This window comes from Gossypium arboreum, chromosome 9, assembly GCF_025698485.1.
Source record: "Gossypium arboreum isolate Shixiya-1 chromosome 9, ASM2569848v2, whole genome shotgun sequence".
Lineage (NCBI taxonomy): Eukaryota > Viridiplantae > Streptophyta > Magnoliopsida > Malvales > Malvaceae > Gossypium > Gossypium arboreum.
In genome coordinates this window covers 30,749,499-30,766,855 of record NC_069078.1, presented here as the reverse complement: position 1 = coordinate 30,766,855, position 17,357 = coordinate 30,749,499, and the positions used below count along the sequence as shown (strand labels likewise).

General features: G+C 39.2%; 1 protein-coding gene across 1 annotated transcript; it reads left to right on the top strand.

Annotated features, from left to right (window-relative positions):
* The first annotated feature begins 15,466 nt into the window (after positions 1-15,466).
* LOC108451087 (uncharacterized) lies at positions 15,467-17,226 on the top strand. The gene is made up of 5 exons (XM_017748819.1): positions 15,467-15,623; positions 15,896-16,023; positions 16,125-16,256; positions 16,443-16,726; positions 17,019-17,226. Exons 1-5 carry the CDS (start codon positions 15,467-15,469, stop codon positions 17,224-17,226), a joined length of 909 nt encoding a protein of 302 aa, XP_017604308.1.
* Positions 17,227-17,357: the final 131 nt, after the last annotated feature.

Sequence of the window (17,357 nt, the reverse complement as noted above, 5' to 3'; positions counted from 1 at the left end):
TCTGATGTTCCTCGATTCCCAAGCTAACTTGGCAACACTATAAAAAAAAAAGAAAAGAAAAGGGGAGTAAGCTTTAAAGCTTAGTAAGTTTGCATGGAAATAATAAGCAAGATAAATCATTCATTAATCATGTAACTACTCAACATAAGTTAACATAAATATCATCATGTATCTTAGGCATAACTTACTCATTAGCATTCTTACCAAGAGTTCATCTTATACCAAAGTTCATACTCATGGGTTTTACATACATACCTGTTCCAACTCGTAACATAGTCACATACTTTGTCATCTTTGACATACTCTTTGGAATACCCGTTGAACACTTGGAATACTATCGGATACACGGAAGGTCTTGCACATAAGTTGTAACACCCCTTACCCGTGTCTGATGTCGGGACAAGGTACGAGGCATTACTGGACTTAAACATTCACAAACATGTAGAAACCATGCCCTGAAATTTCTTTTAATTCAAAATAGTTCAAACACATGTATGTCGTCCCTTATTTGGGTCTTCGAAGCCCAAAGCATACATCGAGATTGATTCAGGACTAAATCGAGAACTTGAGAAGTTTCAAGAAAAACTTAGAAAATTTTCCTATGAAACAGGGTCACACGCCCATGGACATAGGGACACGCCCGTGTGCCTTTGGCACGCCCGTGTCCTTAGGTCGTGTAACTCTCTGTTTATGACATCAGTATGCACATCAAACCACACGGCCAGGCAGCACGCTCGTGTCTCCAGGCCGTGTCCCTCACACGATTAAGATATACAGCTGTGTCTCAGTCCGTGTGGCCAACACTTAGACTATTTTCCAAGCCTTCATGTTACCCATAATCTCTTACAACCTTATGTACATCAAAATTGCAAATCATGGCATCATTTTAGTGATTAAACACTCTTTATTAAGACATATTGTAACGCCCCAAAAATATGGGGTCTGTAATTTTTCTTGTTTTGGCATATACTCCATGTTTGCTTGAATGGTTAGTTGATTTAAGTGTGTTTGGGGGTGTCTGAGTAGTTTTGGGTTCAAGTTTTGGCTTTTGTAGCATTTTTGTTTTTGCTCTTAAAAGAACCTGAACGCTGGCACTTAGGCTTTATAAATATTCGTGGTTGATTGGTGACACAGAAGGCCTTGTGGCTTAGTGTTTAGTAGCGTGTTATGCATTCGTATGGGCATGGGTTCGAATCCCAGGTAACGCAAGGGGGGCTTTATTTTATGTTTTCGTGGCGCAAGAGGTGGAGTTTGATTCAAACTCTACAGAAGTGGTTGGAGACTTGGTAAAAGAGGATTTGGTTTGAATTTGAATGAGAGGTTGGTGAGATTGTGGAGGGATAGGGGGAGAGAATTGGGCAGAAAATCAAGGGATGTGGTATTGGTTGGAGGTTGTAGCCGAATGGAGTACTAAGGTTCCTTTGGTTTCAGTTTGGGGAAGGTTGGGACATTTTTGTGTGGTGTGGAAGTGGTCGAATTCTCCTATACTCAATTTCGGTACTCTACTGTCTCCAGATTCTTTCATTTGTATATTTTCTTTCTTCTTCTATTCTCTCGGTTGTTATCTTTTTGTGTTAGTCAAGCGAGCATTCTCTCTTTCAGTCTTATTCTATTTGGTGAAGCACTACTTCCCTTGTTGTTCTGCGTTAGCCGATTCTCTCATCTCCCTCAATTATTTTCTCATACTCCTTTACCATTAGTCGACTTGATTTTCTCTATTTTATCATTTTCTCTTTTCGATTTTCTTTAGCCGAACCACTCTTGCTCTCTTCTCTATTCATCTTCTTCTTCTTCTTGTTTTCCCTCCTTGGTCGATTATTGTGCCTCTTGTTCCTGTGCACTCGCTTCTTTTGAGCATCAAGTTCCGACAAGCATCTATTGTGCTAGCATCTTTTCTGCCTATCGTTAGGTCTTGGGGTAAGTGTTCTTTCTTATGCCTATTATTCTTTCGTTTCCTTCTCAAGTGGAATGTTCGGTTAGGGATGCTAATTCTCTACTTCTTGTGCATGTTTGGGATCTCAGGATTCTAACTCTCGAAGAGATAAAGGGGAGCCTTCAGCACTCAAAGGTGTACAAATTCCTTTTTGGTGTTCGATCTAATCACTGGGGTAAGAAGGCTAAGTTGTCAGTTGCGATTGGATATCAAATCTTTCTAACTCTAGTTTGGGATTTATTTGGACAATAGGTATCAAGCTTTGGATTTTATACTTGTTGTTAATAAAATTTGCTGTTAATGCAGTAGATCAGCATGAGTTGTTCGATCGTTTTCAATCGGTGGTCTAAGGGTTATAGATCGCATTTATTGAGACAAGGTTGGATAGTTGAGAAACTTGGGCAGTTTCGTTAACAGGTGTGTAACCGCACCCTTATCAGTATCGATCAAAAGCCGAAACTATGGCATGAGAGGTTCCTCGAGTATGCGAGTGCTCTTGGGTAAATCGAGCCATACACTATAGGTGACGACCGAAGGGGTCACCACGACAAACTTGTGGGCTTGCACTGCTTTTGGGCCTCGTAGGGCCGAGATGAGCCGTGTGGGCCAATGGGCTTGCAGGCCCACACGGGAAAATTTGTGCAGTAGGTGGCAGACTGTGGTTTGGGTTGTGAAATCGCATAGTCGCGACCGAAAAGGGACTAGATGGGCCACATGAGCGTGTGGACCCACTTGGGCCGAGGAATGGGCCTCGGGACCATTGGCACTGTTTTGGCCATATGGATTATTTGAGTTATTTGTAATGACCAAAGACCCTCCAAGAGGTCGTTAATGGTATCAAGACCCTATAATGGTTAAATGACCGAAATACCCCTGAGGGGTAAAAATTTACGATTTTACCCCTAGTTGGCGAAATGATTATTATGTCCTAGCAATTGGTTAACTGATGTGTGTTGATATTATGAAACTGGTTGTGATTACAACATGCTGCATATACTTAATAATTATGATATGACATACTGCATGGATGGGTATATGATTTGGAGGGAGTACTATACTGGTGACTATGTCAGGATGATTATTACTGGTGGTTTACCAAGCTTATTGTTACTGGCAGCTTTGCTGCGATATTAATGTGCTTGTTGGGTGGGTCGATTGATATCCCCATAGGTGTGTTGGTTGGTACGGGTGATGTGCTGGTTGGTATGGGATGGGTTGCATTACGCATTTATACTGATACTATATTGGGCTTATGCACACAATGCTCTCAGATAGGGCTAAGGCCCGATGTCATATTCTTGAATAGGGCTTTGGCCCTGCATCGCATCGATCTTGTGTTGTTTACTGTATGTTTGTTATTCGGATTACACACTGAGTTTTTGTAAACTCACTTTGTTTCTAACTGTGCAGATAATCCCTAAGCTTAGATGGTTTGGAGCTGCAAGGGACTCGGGGATGGCCACATTACTGTTTCTGCTTCTTTAAATTGCTAATAGATTTTCGTTTTGGGTTTTAATTTATGTAATAAGGTCATTGGTGGGTTTTAAGTTTTAATTTGGATTGAGGTTTATTTATATTAAACTGCTAGTCCATGAAAATGCGAGTTTTCAAAATAGCATGATTTTTTAAGGAACATGAGGTTCCAACAACAAAGTTTTCAAAATGCTTCCACAGTTTTAACTGAAGTAACATACCAAAGGCAATCGTAATGGTACATGTTTTGACATGAATTTTAATTAAATAATAATAAATGGGTTTCGATTCAGTAATGGATTTTTATCGGAAAGATCAACTTTGAAAAACGATTTGATGTGGCACGCCAGATTTAGCCATAACATCTAGGCTGGGTTTGGGGTGTTACATTTAGTGGTATCAGAGCCAGGTTGCAAAACTCAGCTGTGGATTAGGTTTCAAAATTTTGGTAAATAAAAAGGCTGTTTTCAAATTATGTAAGGTGTGTAACGCCCCAATTTTTGGGTTTTCTGTGTTTTTGTGATTTTTTAAAATTTGTGTGTGTTCTGGTTGGTTAAAATATATATTTTAGTAGGTTAGTGGGCCTTTGGAAGGCCCAAACTTAAGTTAAATCCGTGGTAGTCTTCGAAATTTTAATTTTATGAACAGGTGATGCAATTGGCATTTGGGCTTTTAAGAGTAAAGGGGTAAAAGATGACATAAAAAGGAGTGTGGTGTAGTGGCAAGGTGGCGCCACTTAGGGGACAAGGAAGTGACGCCATAGAAGAAGCAAGGGGTCCAAGGTTCAAGTCTTGGCTCTTACAATATATTTTGGTTTTTCTTTTCAATAAATCTGGAAGCAAGTAGGTGCGCTTTAAAGTTTAATGTGTTGGGTTTATGACACAAATGAGTTGATGGCCTAGTGGTGGTGGCGTGAGTTGGCATGTGAGAGGACTTTGGTTCGAATCTCTTGGCACGCAAAGGTTGATTATTTTGCTATGTTGAGACGGTAAGAGTTGGTGTTGGTTTTAAACTCTGGTGATGGAGGGATCCCACATCGGGAAGCTAACATAAGAGTAGATGGAGAGCTGGCTTTAAATAGAGCAAACCATGAGGAGAGTAGGCATAACCTTCCTGGCTGATCCCTTTCGCTTTGTAACGTGCTCGTTTGGGTTGGGCGTCAGCTAAGAGTGTTTGGAGCACGAATTAATTGCAGTCTCCTAACAGGTGTGTATTTCTCATTACTCTAGCAGTAGGACGACTATTTCGGGCTGTGATGGGCTGTGTAACGCCCCGTTCCCGAGACCATTTCCGGAGTCGAACATGAGGTGTTAACGGACTTAATTCATTACTTAAACAGCTCATACAATTCATTTTAAAATTTCCAGACAAGCTGGCTAACTGCATCACAGTCGCTTTAAAAATCATATCTCAAGTTTCGAAACTCAAAATCCAATTCTGTAATTTTTTCCTAAAACTAGACTCATATATCTATCTACTAAATTTTTTCTAGAATTTTTGGTCAGGCCAATTAGTACAGTTTATTAGTTAAAGTCTCCCCTGTTTCAGGGTTTGACTACTCTAACCTCTGTATATTACGAATCATATATCTCCCTGTATAGAGTTTCAATGACTATGACGTTTGTCTCTAATAAAACTAGACTCAATAAGAAATCTGTACATATAAATTATGACTTCTAATTATCTTTGTAAAATTTATGGTGAATTTCCAAAGTCAGAAAAGGGGATCCAGAAATCGCTCTGGCCCTGTTTCACAAAAATTTAAACATCTCATAAAATATAGCTCATATACCTGTTTTGCTTCTTCCATATGAAAATAGACTCATCAAGCTTCGATTCTGTAACTTATTCATTATTTAATTCCATTGCTAATATTTTTAGTGATTTTTCAAATTCACGTCACTACTGCTGTCTGAATCTATTTTATGGTAAGTTTTACCTATTTCATGGTTTCCATGGATTAGCTAGCAATTTGACATACATAACACCAAATATGATCATGATTAGCCATTCCAATGGCTAATCATTACCAAGCATTTCCATACCACTCAATAACCATATCATAAGACCATATATACAAAATAATTATAATGCTATACATGCCATACTCAAAATATACAAGCCATTATGCCAAGATGGTATACGGATAGTGTGAGCGAGCCTCCGACCGCTCCCGATTTCGAGCTGGCTTGTCAAAATACAAGGAATGAAAAGGAGGAGTAAGCATAAATGCTTAATAAGTTCACATGCAAATAGCAAGTAACATAACCATATAAGCCAACATAAAACATCATTTGCATAATCATCACCAAGACATTCATATCACATTTTCATTTATCATCTTACCATATTGTTGTTATATCGATTTTTCAACCCGAGGGTTAAGTACATACCTGTTCAAAGTACCCATTTCACAACAGTTACCAATACGTTCCTTTCATCTTGAGTATTCCTCCATTTTAGTAGAACTTTACCCGTTGAACACATCGGAATATAATTCGGATACATGGAAAGTTTGCACATAAATGCCACATATGTAGCCAAGCTACCATGTAACCCGCCCATAAGTGAACTTGGACTCAACTCAATGAGCTCGGGCGTTCGTATCCATAAGTGAACTCGGACTCAACTCAACGAGCTCAGATGCCTAGTTACATCTCTCGAACTCGGACTCAACTCAACGAATTCAGACATTTGCATCCATAAGTGAACTCGGACTCAACTCAACGAGTTCGGATGCTCAACCATCCTAGTGACATGTCACTTGTATCCTAATCTATTCCTAAGGTTCAAACGGGCTTTTTTTCCCTCGATCTTACATTTGCCGTCTTCCATGGAATATCAGAACCGATACTTCGGTGATAGTTCATACTCATCAAGTAATTCACATAATTACATATTATTCAACAATAACCACAAAGCATAATATTTCATGATAATAATCAGCATCATATCATACAAACAACATTAAATTGCTTAAAATGACAATTATGTTACTACATTTACACATGAACTTACCTCGTATGCGAAAATGACTACTTTTACCCATTTCGTCCACAACTTGGTATTTTCCCCATTTTAGCCCAAATTTCAGTTTTCCTTGCTCTATCATTTAAAATATAGTCTAATTAGGACTCACATTATTCAAATTGTCCCAAAATCATATTTTGGAAAAATTACAATTTTGACCCTAAACTTTTGCATATTTACACTTTTTCCCCAAAGCTCGTAAATTAAACTTCAGCCTATTTTCTTATGTTTTATGACATGCTGATCATTTTTCCCTTCTATGGCAACATCAAATTCTCACTCTAACATGTACTTATGACTATTAGGTATTTTTACCGATTAAGTTTTTGCTCGTTTTCACTTAAAACCGAGTAGCACAAGTTGTCTAACATAATTTAAAACCTCATATTCTATCATAAAACACCAAAATACACAAATTTCACCTATGGGTATTTTTCCAAATATAAACCTTAGGTTAAATTATTGCTAGCATAAGCTAAATCGAGCTAACGGACTCTAAAAACGTAAAAATCATTAAAACGAGGCTAGAACGGACTTACAATCGAGCTTGGAAGCTTGAAAACCCTAGTCATGGTTTCTCCTTGCTATATTCGGCCATGGGGTTGAAGATGAGCAAAATTGGCTTTAATTTTGTATTTTAATTCATTTTACCCCTAAATGACCAAAATGCCCTTACTACTAAACTTTCCAAAAATTTCATCCATGTCCAATTTTTGTCCATAGACTTAGAAATTGGTAAAATTGCTATTTAAGACCTCCTAATTAATATTTCAAAACAATTTCATACTAGAAACTTCTAGAATACAAGTTTTGCAAATTATTCAATTTAGTCCCTAATTTCAATTTAAGCACTTTATGCATAAAATTTCTTCACGAAATTTTCACACAATCATGCAATCATATCATAGACCTTAAAATAATCATAAAATAATTATTTCTATCTCGGATTTTGTGGTCACGAAACCACTATTTCGACTAGGCCCAAAATCAGGATATTATAGGCTGAAATGGGCCATGTGGTCCCAGTGGGTCCGTAGGCCCAAGTGGATAAGTTGTATAATTACCGAAATACCCCTGTAGGGTAGAATTACCGAAATACCCCTGTAAGATAGAATTATCGAAATACTCTTGTAGGGTAGAAATACCGAAATACCCCTGTAGGGTAGAATTACCGAGATACCTTTGTGGGGTAAAATTACCATTTTGCCCCTAGGGTGTTAAATGACTATTTTGCCCCTCGTGCGTAAATGACTAACTTGTGTGATGATTGGGTTAGTTGACGTGGATTTATGTTAGTTATAGTTAATTCATAAGTCTAATGTGTTAGTGATCAATTGTAGGATTATCGCGTGGGAGATATCGTCATCAATCATCATCAACCAGGTGTGTAAACGACACCCTCCCTTAGACTGAATCGGTAAAAGCCGAAATACCGAAATGTTGATATTTTTTGAACTCGCGAGCGTGCGAGCGTTTGTGAGATAGTTGTTAATGAATATGGTGCATTTGGATGATTAGATTGTAGAGTGTGCATTTTCCTGCACAACGGTATTTTTGGGCTTAATGGGCCGAAAACAGGCCAATGGGCCAACGAGCCCACTTTGGTAAAAAGACGAGGTAAGTAGTTCTGATTACTTGGTAAATGTTAGAATGAGCATGAAACCTTAGCAATAGGTAATAATTACTGAAATACCCTTATGCATGCAAAATTACGATTTTACCCCTAAGGTTATTTTTTCTGAAAAGCATGATGTTCTGTTTCTGTATATGTATGCCATGACATATTATTTCTGTTGCATGGGACATGGGTTTATATTGATGGAGGAAGCGTTCTGGTAGCCTCGCTGCAATCTGGTGGCCTTGCCACATATATCTGTTCTGGTAACTTTGTCACAATATCTGGTAGCCTTGCTGCAATCTAGTGGCTTCGCCACATATATATATATATATATATATATATATATATATCTTTTCTGGTGGCCTAGCCACAATATCTGTATCTGGTGACTTCTTCACAATATCTGGCAGCCTCGCTGCAATTTCTATGGTGTGTAGCGGTTAGGTGGGTCGAGTAGTCTGCCCACATAGTGTAAGGCTGGTACGGGGGTGTTATGGATGGCTCTGGGTTGGGATTTCTGCATTCATGATATATTTGTTTCAGATCTGCTATGGACCTATGGGTTTCATTCGATTTCAGACTTGGCAAAGGCCCGATAAGTCGACTCAAGTTTGATCTGTTTTGGGCTATGGTTGGGTTATGTTACACAATCGAGTTTACTGAACTCACCCTTTATTTTCATCTCTGCAGGAATCCCCAACCATAGTGGGCTTGGAGTCGTGAGGGATTCTTGAGTGGCCACATCATCTGCAAAGTTGGTTTTTCTAAGTTAGTTTATTTTATTATTTTATATTCGATTTAATTTTGGGTTTTAAGTTGTAATAAGGCCGCTATTTTAATTTCTTTTTTCGCTATGGTTTTATTTTCTAATTATATTTATACTATGTCGAAACTGCTAGTGTTAGGTTGCGCGGGTTTTCAAAATTAATGAACGTTTTCCAAGACTCAACAAGCACAACAAATGGATAGCCTAAAAATTGATAAACCGGCTTTTCATTCAACCGCTGTTTTTACAAAGACCACCCCAATCACTTAAACCAACGAATGCATACTAAGACGTAAGTCCATGTGACACGTCAGATCTGGCAATAACGTCTGGGTCGGGTTTGGGGTGTTACAAGGTGTTTGAAATATGGTTCAGGAAAGTGTGGCACACCGAGTCTCCGACACCAAATCTGTAAGTTCTCTGCTAGTATCTATTGCTGTAAGTGTGATGCTGGAAAACTATTGTAACGCCCCCATGCCCGAGACCATCCCTGGAGTCGAGCTTGAGGGGTTACCGAACATAATTTATCAATTTAAGAACTTCAAATCATTTGTTTCTACGTTCACAGCTTTCTAGCTACTCGCATCACAGTTACAACAAAAATCATATCTCGAGTTACAAAACTCGAAATCAAGATCTATAAATTTTACCTGAATCTAGACTCATATATCTATTTACTAATTTTTTTCTAGAATTTTTTTATTGGGAAAATTAGTACATTTTATTAATTAAAGTATCCCCTGTTTTAGGGTTCGACTGCTCTGACCTCTGTGTATTACGAATCAGATATATCTCTATACAAAATTTCAATGACTATGAGGTTTGTTTCTATTAAAACTAGACTCAATAAGAAATCTGTACATATAAATAAAAACTTCTAATTATTTTAGTAAAATTTATTATGAATTTTTAAAGTCAGAACAGGGGATCCAGAAATCACTCTGGCCCTATTTCGTAAAAGTTTAAATATCTCATAAAATATAATTTATATTCCTGTTTTGTTCAATCCATATGAAAATAGACTCATTAAGCTTCAATTTAATAACTTACTCATCATTTATTTCCATTTATACTATTTTTAGTGATTTTTCAAATTCATGTCATTGCTGCAGCAATATTCTGTTTTAAGGCAAGTTTCATCTTTCCATGAATTTTTATGAACTAGATAACCTATTAAACTTCCATGATATCAAACATGATCTAAATTAGCCATCACCATGACTTATCAATATCAAACATTTTCTCAACCAAACATGGCCATATCATAAAACTATTTACACAAAATAAGTATATTGCTATACATGCCATTCTTAAGTAGTTGTACAAGCCATTTACCAAGATAAAAGTCCTTTGGATAGTGTGATCGAACTTTCGACCTGTCCCGATTCCTGAGCCGGCTTGTTCAAAACTACAATGAATGAAAAGGAAGGAGTAAACATAAATGCTTAGTAAGTTCATATGTAAATAACAAGTAACATAACAATACAAATATCCCAAACAACTTTAGCATGGTACCACCAAAACATATATCACATCTTTAAACATCATTCATCATCTTACCACCTTATCGTTGTTGTATCTATTTTCAACCCGAGGGTTAAGAACATACCTGTCCAAAGTGTCCATTTCACAATACTTACCCAAAACGTCACTTATATCTTAAGTGCTCTTCCACTAAACTAGAAATTTCTCCCGTTGAACACATCGGAATATAACTCGGATACATGGATAATTTGCACATAAGTGCCACATATGTAATCAAGAAATCATGTAACCCGCCCCTAAGTGAACTCGGACTCAACTCAACGAGTTCGGATGCCTAGTTACATCTCACGAACTCGGACTCAACTCAACGAGTTCAGACATTTGCATCCATAAGTGAACTCTGACTCAACTCAACGAGTTCGGATGCTCAACCATCCTAGTGACATGTCACTTGTATCCTAATCTATTCCTAAGGTTCAAACGGGCTTTTCCTCGATCTCACATTTGCCGTCTTCCATGGAATATCGAATCGATACTCAAGAGCAATTCATATTTATCAAGTAGTAAACATAATTTGCATATTACTCAACATTAACCACAAAGCATAATATTTCATGATTAAAAATCAGCATATCATATAATTAACATTAATAACTTAAAAATAACATTTATGCTACATTATTTACACATGAACTTACCTTGGTACCAAAATATAAAGATTTTGCAATTTAGTCCACAATCTTTTCTTTTCCTCGATCACGACTTGAATCTTGTTTTTCTTGATCTATAATACCAAATTAATCTTATTTAATACATACATTCATCAAAACAGCATTTAATACTGAACTTTAAAAATTACGCTTTGCCCCTAAACTTTTGCATAATTACACTTTTGCCCCTAGGCTCGGAATTAAACTTTATTCCTTATTCTTATGTTTTATAACATGCTGATCACTTTTCCCTTCTATGGCAACATCAAATTCTCTCTCTAACATATACTTGTGACTATTAGGTATTTTTTGCCGATTAAGCCATTTTACTTGTTTTCACTAAAAACCGAGCAGCACAAGTTGTCTAACATAATTTAAAACCCCATATTCTATCATAAAACATCAAAATACACAAATTTCACCTATGGGTATTTTTCCAAATATAAACCCTAGGTTAAATTATTGCTAGCATAAGCTTAATCGAGCTTCCGGGATTCCAAAAACGTAAAGAACATTAAAAATGGGGCTTGGAATCACTTACTATGGAGCTTGGAAGCTTGAAACAAACCCTAGCTATGGAGAACCCTTGAAATTTCGGCCTAATGAAGAAGATGGACAAAATTGGCTTTTAATTTTGTTTTAATTCATTTTAATAACTAAATGACCAAAATACCCTTACTACTAAACTTTCCAAAAATTCCTTCCATGTCCTAGTTTTTCCATGAACTTAAAATTGGTCAAATTGCTATTTAAGACCTCCTCATTAATATTCCAAAACAATTTCATACTAAAAACTTCTAGAATGCAAGTTTTGCAACTTATTCGATTTAGTCCCTACTTTCAATTTAAGCACTTTAGGCATAGAATTTCATCACGAAATTTTCACACAATCATGCAATCATATCATAAACATCAAAATCATTGTAAAATAATTATTTCTATCTCGGATTTGTGGTCACGAAACCACTATTCCGATTAAGCCCTAATTCAGGATATTACAACTATTATAGTTGGTAGCATTAAATCTTTGGTTAGAACAAACTGAGACTGTAGAAGACCAATATTGGTAGTGAAATTTTGATCTGCGAGAACAAAACTCTGAATATTGTTTATAATAAAATATCTTCTAATAATAAACTGGAATTTTGAACTGATGGCATAAAACTTTAAAATCTAGATAAAGCGCGTGTCAATATGAGCACTAGAGGTACTCGTGGAAGGGGTACGCGAGGCCGTGGTAGAGGCCGAGGGAGTGCTAAGGCTGGGTCTTCAGCTTTGGGCACATGCCTGCTAGGGAGACACCGGCTTCACCGATAATTGAAACCGAGTCTCATGATCGAGCAGTTGGAGATGATGCTCTGTCTCAGACAATGCTACGAGTTCACGAAAGGGTTGCTGGAGTGAGTACAGGGTCAGTAGCCTGAGGGTCAATTTCTGAGCGACTCTGATCCAATGGGGCAGAGATCTTTAGGGGTGTTTCTGGAGTAGCCCCGAATGTGGCAGAATATTGGTTATAGGCTATGGAGCGGATTATGGATGATCTTGACTGTACTGTGGAACAGAAACTGAAAGGGGTAGAGTTGTTACTGCGAGACGAGGCTTATTAATGGTGGCTCACTATGAGGGAAGGTACACAAGCTGACCGTCTGACATGAGATTTCTTTAAAGCGTCCTTGCAAGGGAAGTATGTGGGTGCAAGTTATGTGGACGCCCGAAGGAAGGAATTTCTGAACATGACCCAAGGGAACATGACTATGGCGGCATATGAGGCGGAGTTTCTGTGGTTGAGTCATTATGCTCGTGGGATAGTAGCTACTCAGTATGAACATTGTGTGCGGTTCGAAGATGGACTTCGCGATGAATTGAGAATTCTGATAGCTCCACAGAGGGAGCGAGACTTTGCTGCCCTTGTTGAGAAAGCGAAGATTACTGAAAAAGTGAAGCGCTATGAGTGCCAGAACCGAGAGAAAGATAGGGGCAGAGTTGAGAGGGACTTTGGATCCTCAAGTTCTGGAGGTAAGGCTTTTAAGAGGGCCAAGTTGTATGGGCCAGTTCGAGCTGCAGGTCCTGTTGCTGCTGCAAGACCGCAGCCCTGTGCTGGCTGTGGAAGATCTCATTTAGGTGAGTGTTGGAAAAAGATTGGAGCGTGTTTCAGATGTGGGTCTAGAGAGCATCAAGTTAGGAATTGTCCTCAGAGGCCTACTCAGATGCAAGTAACAGGACAGGGTCATGTTCAACCTGGGAGGGGTGGTCAGCCTTTGGGAGGTCGGGGACAGGCTAGAGGTGGAAATGGGTTTGGATGACGACGTGGAGCACTGGGCAGGGGCACAGGTAATACTAAGGCGAGACAACCAGCCTTGGTTTATACTGCTCGTCGCTGAGAAGATGGTGACGCCCCTAACATCATAACTGGTACGTTCCTGATTTATAACTTGCCTTATGTTGCCTTAATTGATATTGGATCCACGTATTTGTATGTTACGTACACTGTGTCTGGAATGTTGGGTATTCAATCTAAGAGCACTGCTAGTGAAATGACGGTGTTGAGTCCGCTAGGACAATTGGTCAGAGTGGATAAGTTGTTCAAGGGTGTGCCCTTAGAAGTTCAAGGGGTCGTTTTTCCTACAAATTTGATGGAACTACCATTCGGGGAATTTGATACTATTTTAGGCATGGATGGCTAGTGAAGCATCATGCGAAGTTGGATTGTACTGCTAAGCGGTTGATGTTGAGGACTTTAGAGGATGAGGAGGTGGTTGTAATAAGGGAGCGAAGGGATTATTTTTCTAATGTGATATCACCGTTAAGGGCCGAGAAGCTGGTCCGCAAGGGTTGTGAGGCTTTCCTGGCGTATGTTAGCAATTCTGAGACTAAAAGTCTTACTGTTGGAAAAGTTAGAACTGTTAAGGAGTTTATAGATGTTTTTCAGGAAGAGCTGCAGGGCTTGCCTCCAGACCGAGAGGTTGAATTCAGAATTGAGCTTTTACCAGGGACAACTCCAGTGTCCATCGCCCCATATAGAATGGTACCAAAGGAGCTAGTGGAGTTAAAGTCTCAAATTTAAGAGTTGTTAGACCAAGGGTTCATTCGACCGAGTGTGTCTCCGTGGAGAGCACCAGTTTTGTTTATGAAGAAGAAGGATGGGTCCATGCACATGTGCATCGACTATCGTCAACTAAATAAGCTGACCATCAAGAACAAGTACCCTTTGCCGAGGATTGATGATCTATTTGATCAGTTGCGGGAAGCTACTATGTTCTCCAAAATAGATCTTCGATCTGGGTATCATCAGCTAAAGGTTAAGGAAGTTGATGTGTATAAGACAGCGTTTAGGACTCGTTATGGTCATTATGAGTTCCTAGTGATGTCGTTTGGGTTAACGAATGCACCAGCTGCTTTTATGGGCATAATGAACTGAGTATTTCAACCCTATCTGGATCGGTTCGTAGTAGTGTTCATAGATGATATTTTAGTGTATTCAAAAACTGAGGAGGAGCATGATGAAAATATTTGCGAATTGTTCTTCAAATTCTGAGACAGAAGCAGTTGTACGTAAAATTCAGTAAGTGCGAGTTTTGGTTGAAAGAGGTGAAATTTCTGGGTCACGTGGTGTCTTCCAAGGGGATTAGGGTCGACCCTTGGAAAATTAAAGCCATGTTAGGATGGGAACCACCAAGGACAGTATCCAACATTCAAAATTTTTTGGGTTTAGCGGGGTATTACAAACATTTTGTGGAAGGATTTTCAATGATAGCTGCACCGTTGACTAAATTGTTGTGGAAAGGGGTGCTGTTTGTTTGGTCGATAAACAACAAGAGAGTTTTGAGAAATTGAAGAAAGTTCTGACCGAGGCCCCTGTTTTGATTCAGCCAGAGCCTGGAAAGGAATTTACTGTTTATAGTGATGCATCGCACATTGGATTAGGCTGTGTGTTAATGCAAGAAAAAAGGATGGTTGCTTATGCATCGCGATAGCTTAAACCTCACGAGGCAAATTATCCCACTCATGATCTGGAATTGGCGGCGGTGGTGTTTGCGCTAAAAATTTGGAGGCATTATTTATATGGGGAAAGAACGATTATTTATACGGACCATAAAAGCCTCAAATACCTCCTTACTCAGAAGGAGTTGAATCTTAGACAACGAAGATGGATTGAGTTGCTTAAGGATTATGATTGTTTAATTAAGTATCATTCAGGCAAAGCTAATGTGGTAGCTGATGCGCTGAGTCGCAGAGTTGTCTCTGATTTAAGAGCAATGTTTGCTCGTCTTAGCTTGTACGATGATGGTAGTGTGTTAGCTGAATTGCAAGTAAGACCGACTTGGACTGATCAAATTAAGGAGAAACAGTTGTTGGATGAGTCACTAGTTCCTCGTTTTCAGCAAGTGGAAAAGGGTAGAACTTCAGAATTTGGACTGATCAGGGAAGGGGTGTTATGTTTCTGAGGAAGAATGTGTATACCGAATGATTCTGAGCTGAGGCAGTCGATTCTGCGAGAGGCGCATGGTAGCCCTTATGCCATGCATCTTGGTGGGAATAAGTTTTACCGAGATCTTCATGAGATGTATTGGTGGCCTGGGTTGAAACGCGAAGTTACCAATTATGTGAGTAAGTACTTGACGTGCTAGCAGGTTAAGGCTGAGCACCAATTACCTTCTGGGTTACTACAGCAAGTTAAGATTCCACTTTGGAAGTGGGAGAGGGTAACTATGGATTTTGTGAGTGGTTTACCCTTGACACCTTTTAAGAAGGATTCGGTTTGGGTGATTGTAGACCGACTGGCTAAGTCAGCTCATTTTATACCAGTCCGCACTGATTATTCATTACAGAAGTTGGCCAAGTTATATGTGGTTGGATTGTAAGACTGCATGGGGTACCAGTGTTTATCATATCGGACAGAGATTCTAGGTTCACATCTCGGTTTTGGAAAAGGTTACTCGAAGCTTTGGGTACACGACTGAATTTCAGTACTGTGTTTCATCCAAAGACGGATGGACAGTCTGAGAGAGTAATATAGATATTAGAAGACATGTTGAGAAGCTGTGTTTTGGATTTCAGGGGCAATTGGAAGGATTATTTACCATTGGTAGAATTTGCGTATAACAACAGTTATCAATCCAGTATTCGGATGGCACCGTACAAAACTTTTATGGTCGTAGGTGTCGTACCCCTACTTGTTGGACAGAGCTAAGTGAGCGGCGAATTTTAGGGCCGGAGTTAGTTGCTGATACAGAAAGCAAGGTAAAGTTGATTTGAGAGCAGTTAAAAGAGGCGTTTGATAGGTAGAAGTCCTATGCAGACTTAAAGCGTAAAAGGATCGAGTACTCTGTGGGGGATTATGTCTTCCTTAAGGTGTCGCCGTGGAAGAAAATTATGAGGTTTGGATGGAAGGGCAAGCTGAGCCCTAGATTTATTGGGCCTTACCAGATACTTAAGCGAGTAGGACCGATTGCTTATCAGCTTGAGTTACCCCCGGAGCTGGAGAATATTCACGACGTGTTCCACGTTTCCATGCTTAGGCCATATCGTTCTGATCCCTCGCACGTCGTACTTGACGAGGAAATTTTAGTTAGGCCTGACCTAACCATCAAGGAAGAACCAGTGCAAATATTGGAGCGGGATGTTAAAGTATTGATGAAGAAGTCTGTTCCTCTGGTCAAAGTACTGTGGCACAATCACGGCACGGAAGAGGCCACTTGGAAACCAAAAGAGTCGATGTGGCATCAATCCCTTATTTATTTTCACCAAGTAAATTTTGAGGTCGAAATTTCTTTTAGGGGGTAGAATTGTAACGCACCAAAAATATGGGGTCTGAAATTTAGCTTGTTGTGGCATATAGTCTATGTTTTCTTGAATGGTTAGTTGATTTAAGTGTGTTTAGGGGTGTCTGAGTAGTTCTGGGTTCAAGTTTCGGCTTTTGCAGCATTTTTGTTTTCGCTCTTAAAAGAACCTGAATGCTGGCACTTAGGCTTTATAAATATTCATGGTTGATTGGTGACACAGAAGGCCTTGTGGCTTAGTGGTTAGTAGCGTGTTGTGCATTCGTATGGGCATGGGTTCGAATCCCAGGAAACCAAGGGGGGCTTTATTTTATGTTTTGGTGGCACAAGAGGTGGAGTTTGATTCAAACTCTACAGAAGTGGTTGGAGGCTTGGTAAAAGGGATTTGGTTTGAATTTGAATGGGAGGTTGGTGAGATTGTAGAGGGATAGGGGGAGAGAATTGGGGAGAAAATCAAGGGATGTGGTGTTGGTTGGAGGTTGTGGCCGAATGGAGCACTAAGGTTCCCTTGGTTTCGGTTTGGGGAAGGTTAGGACGTTTTTGTATGGTGTGGAAGTGGCTG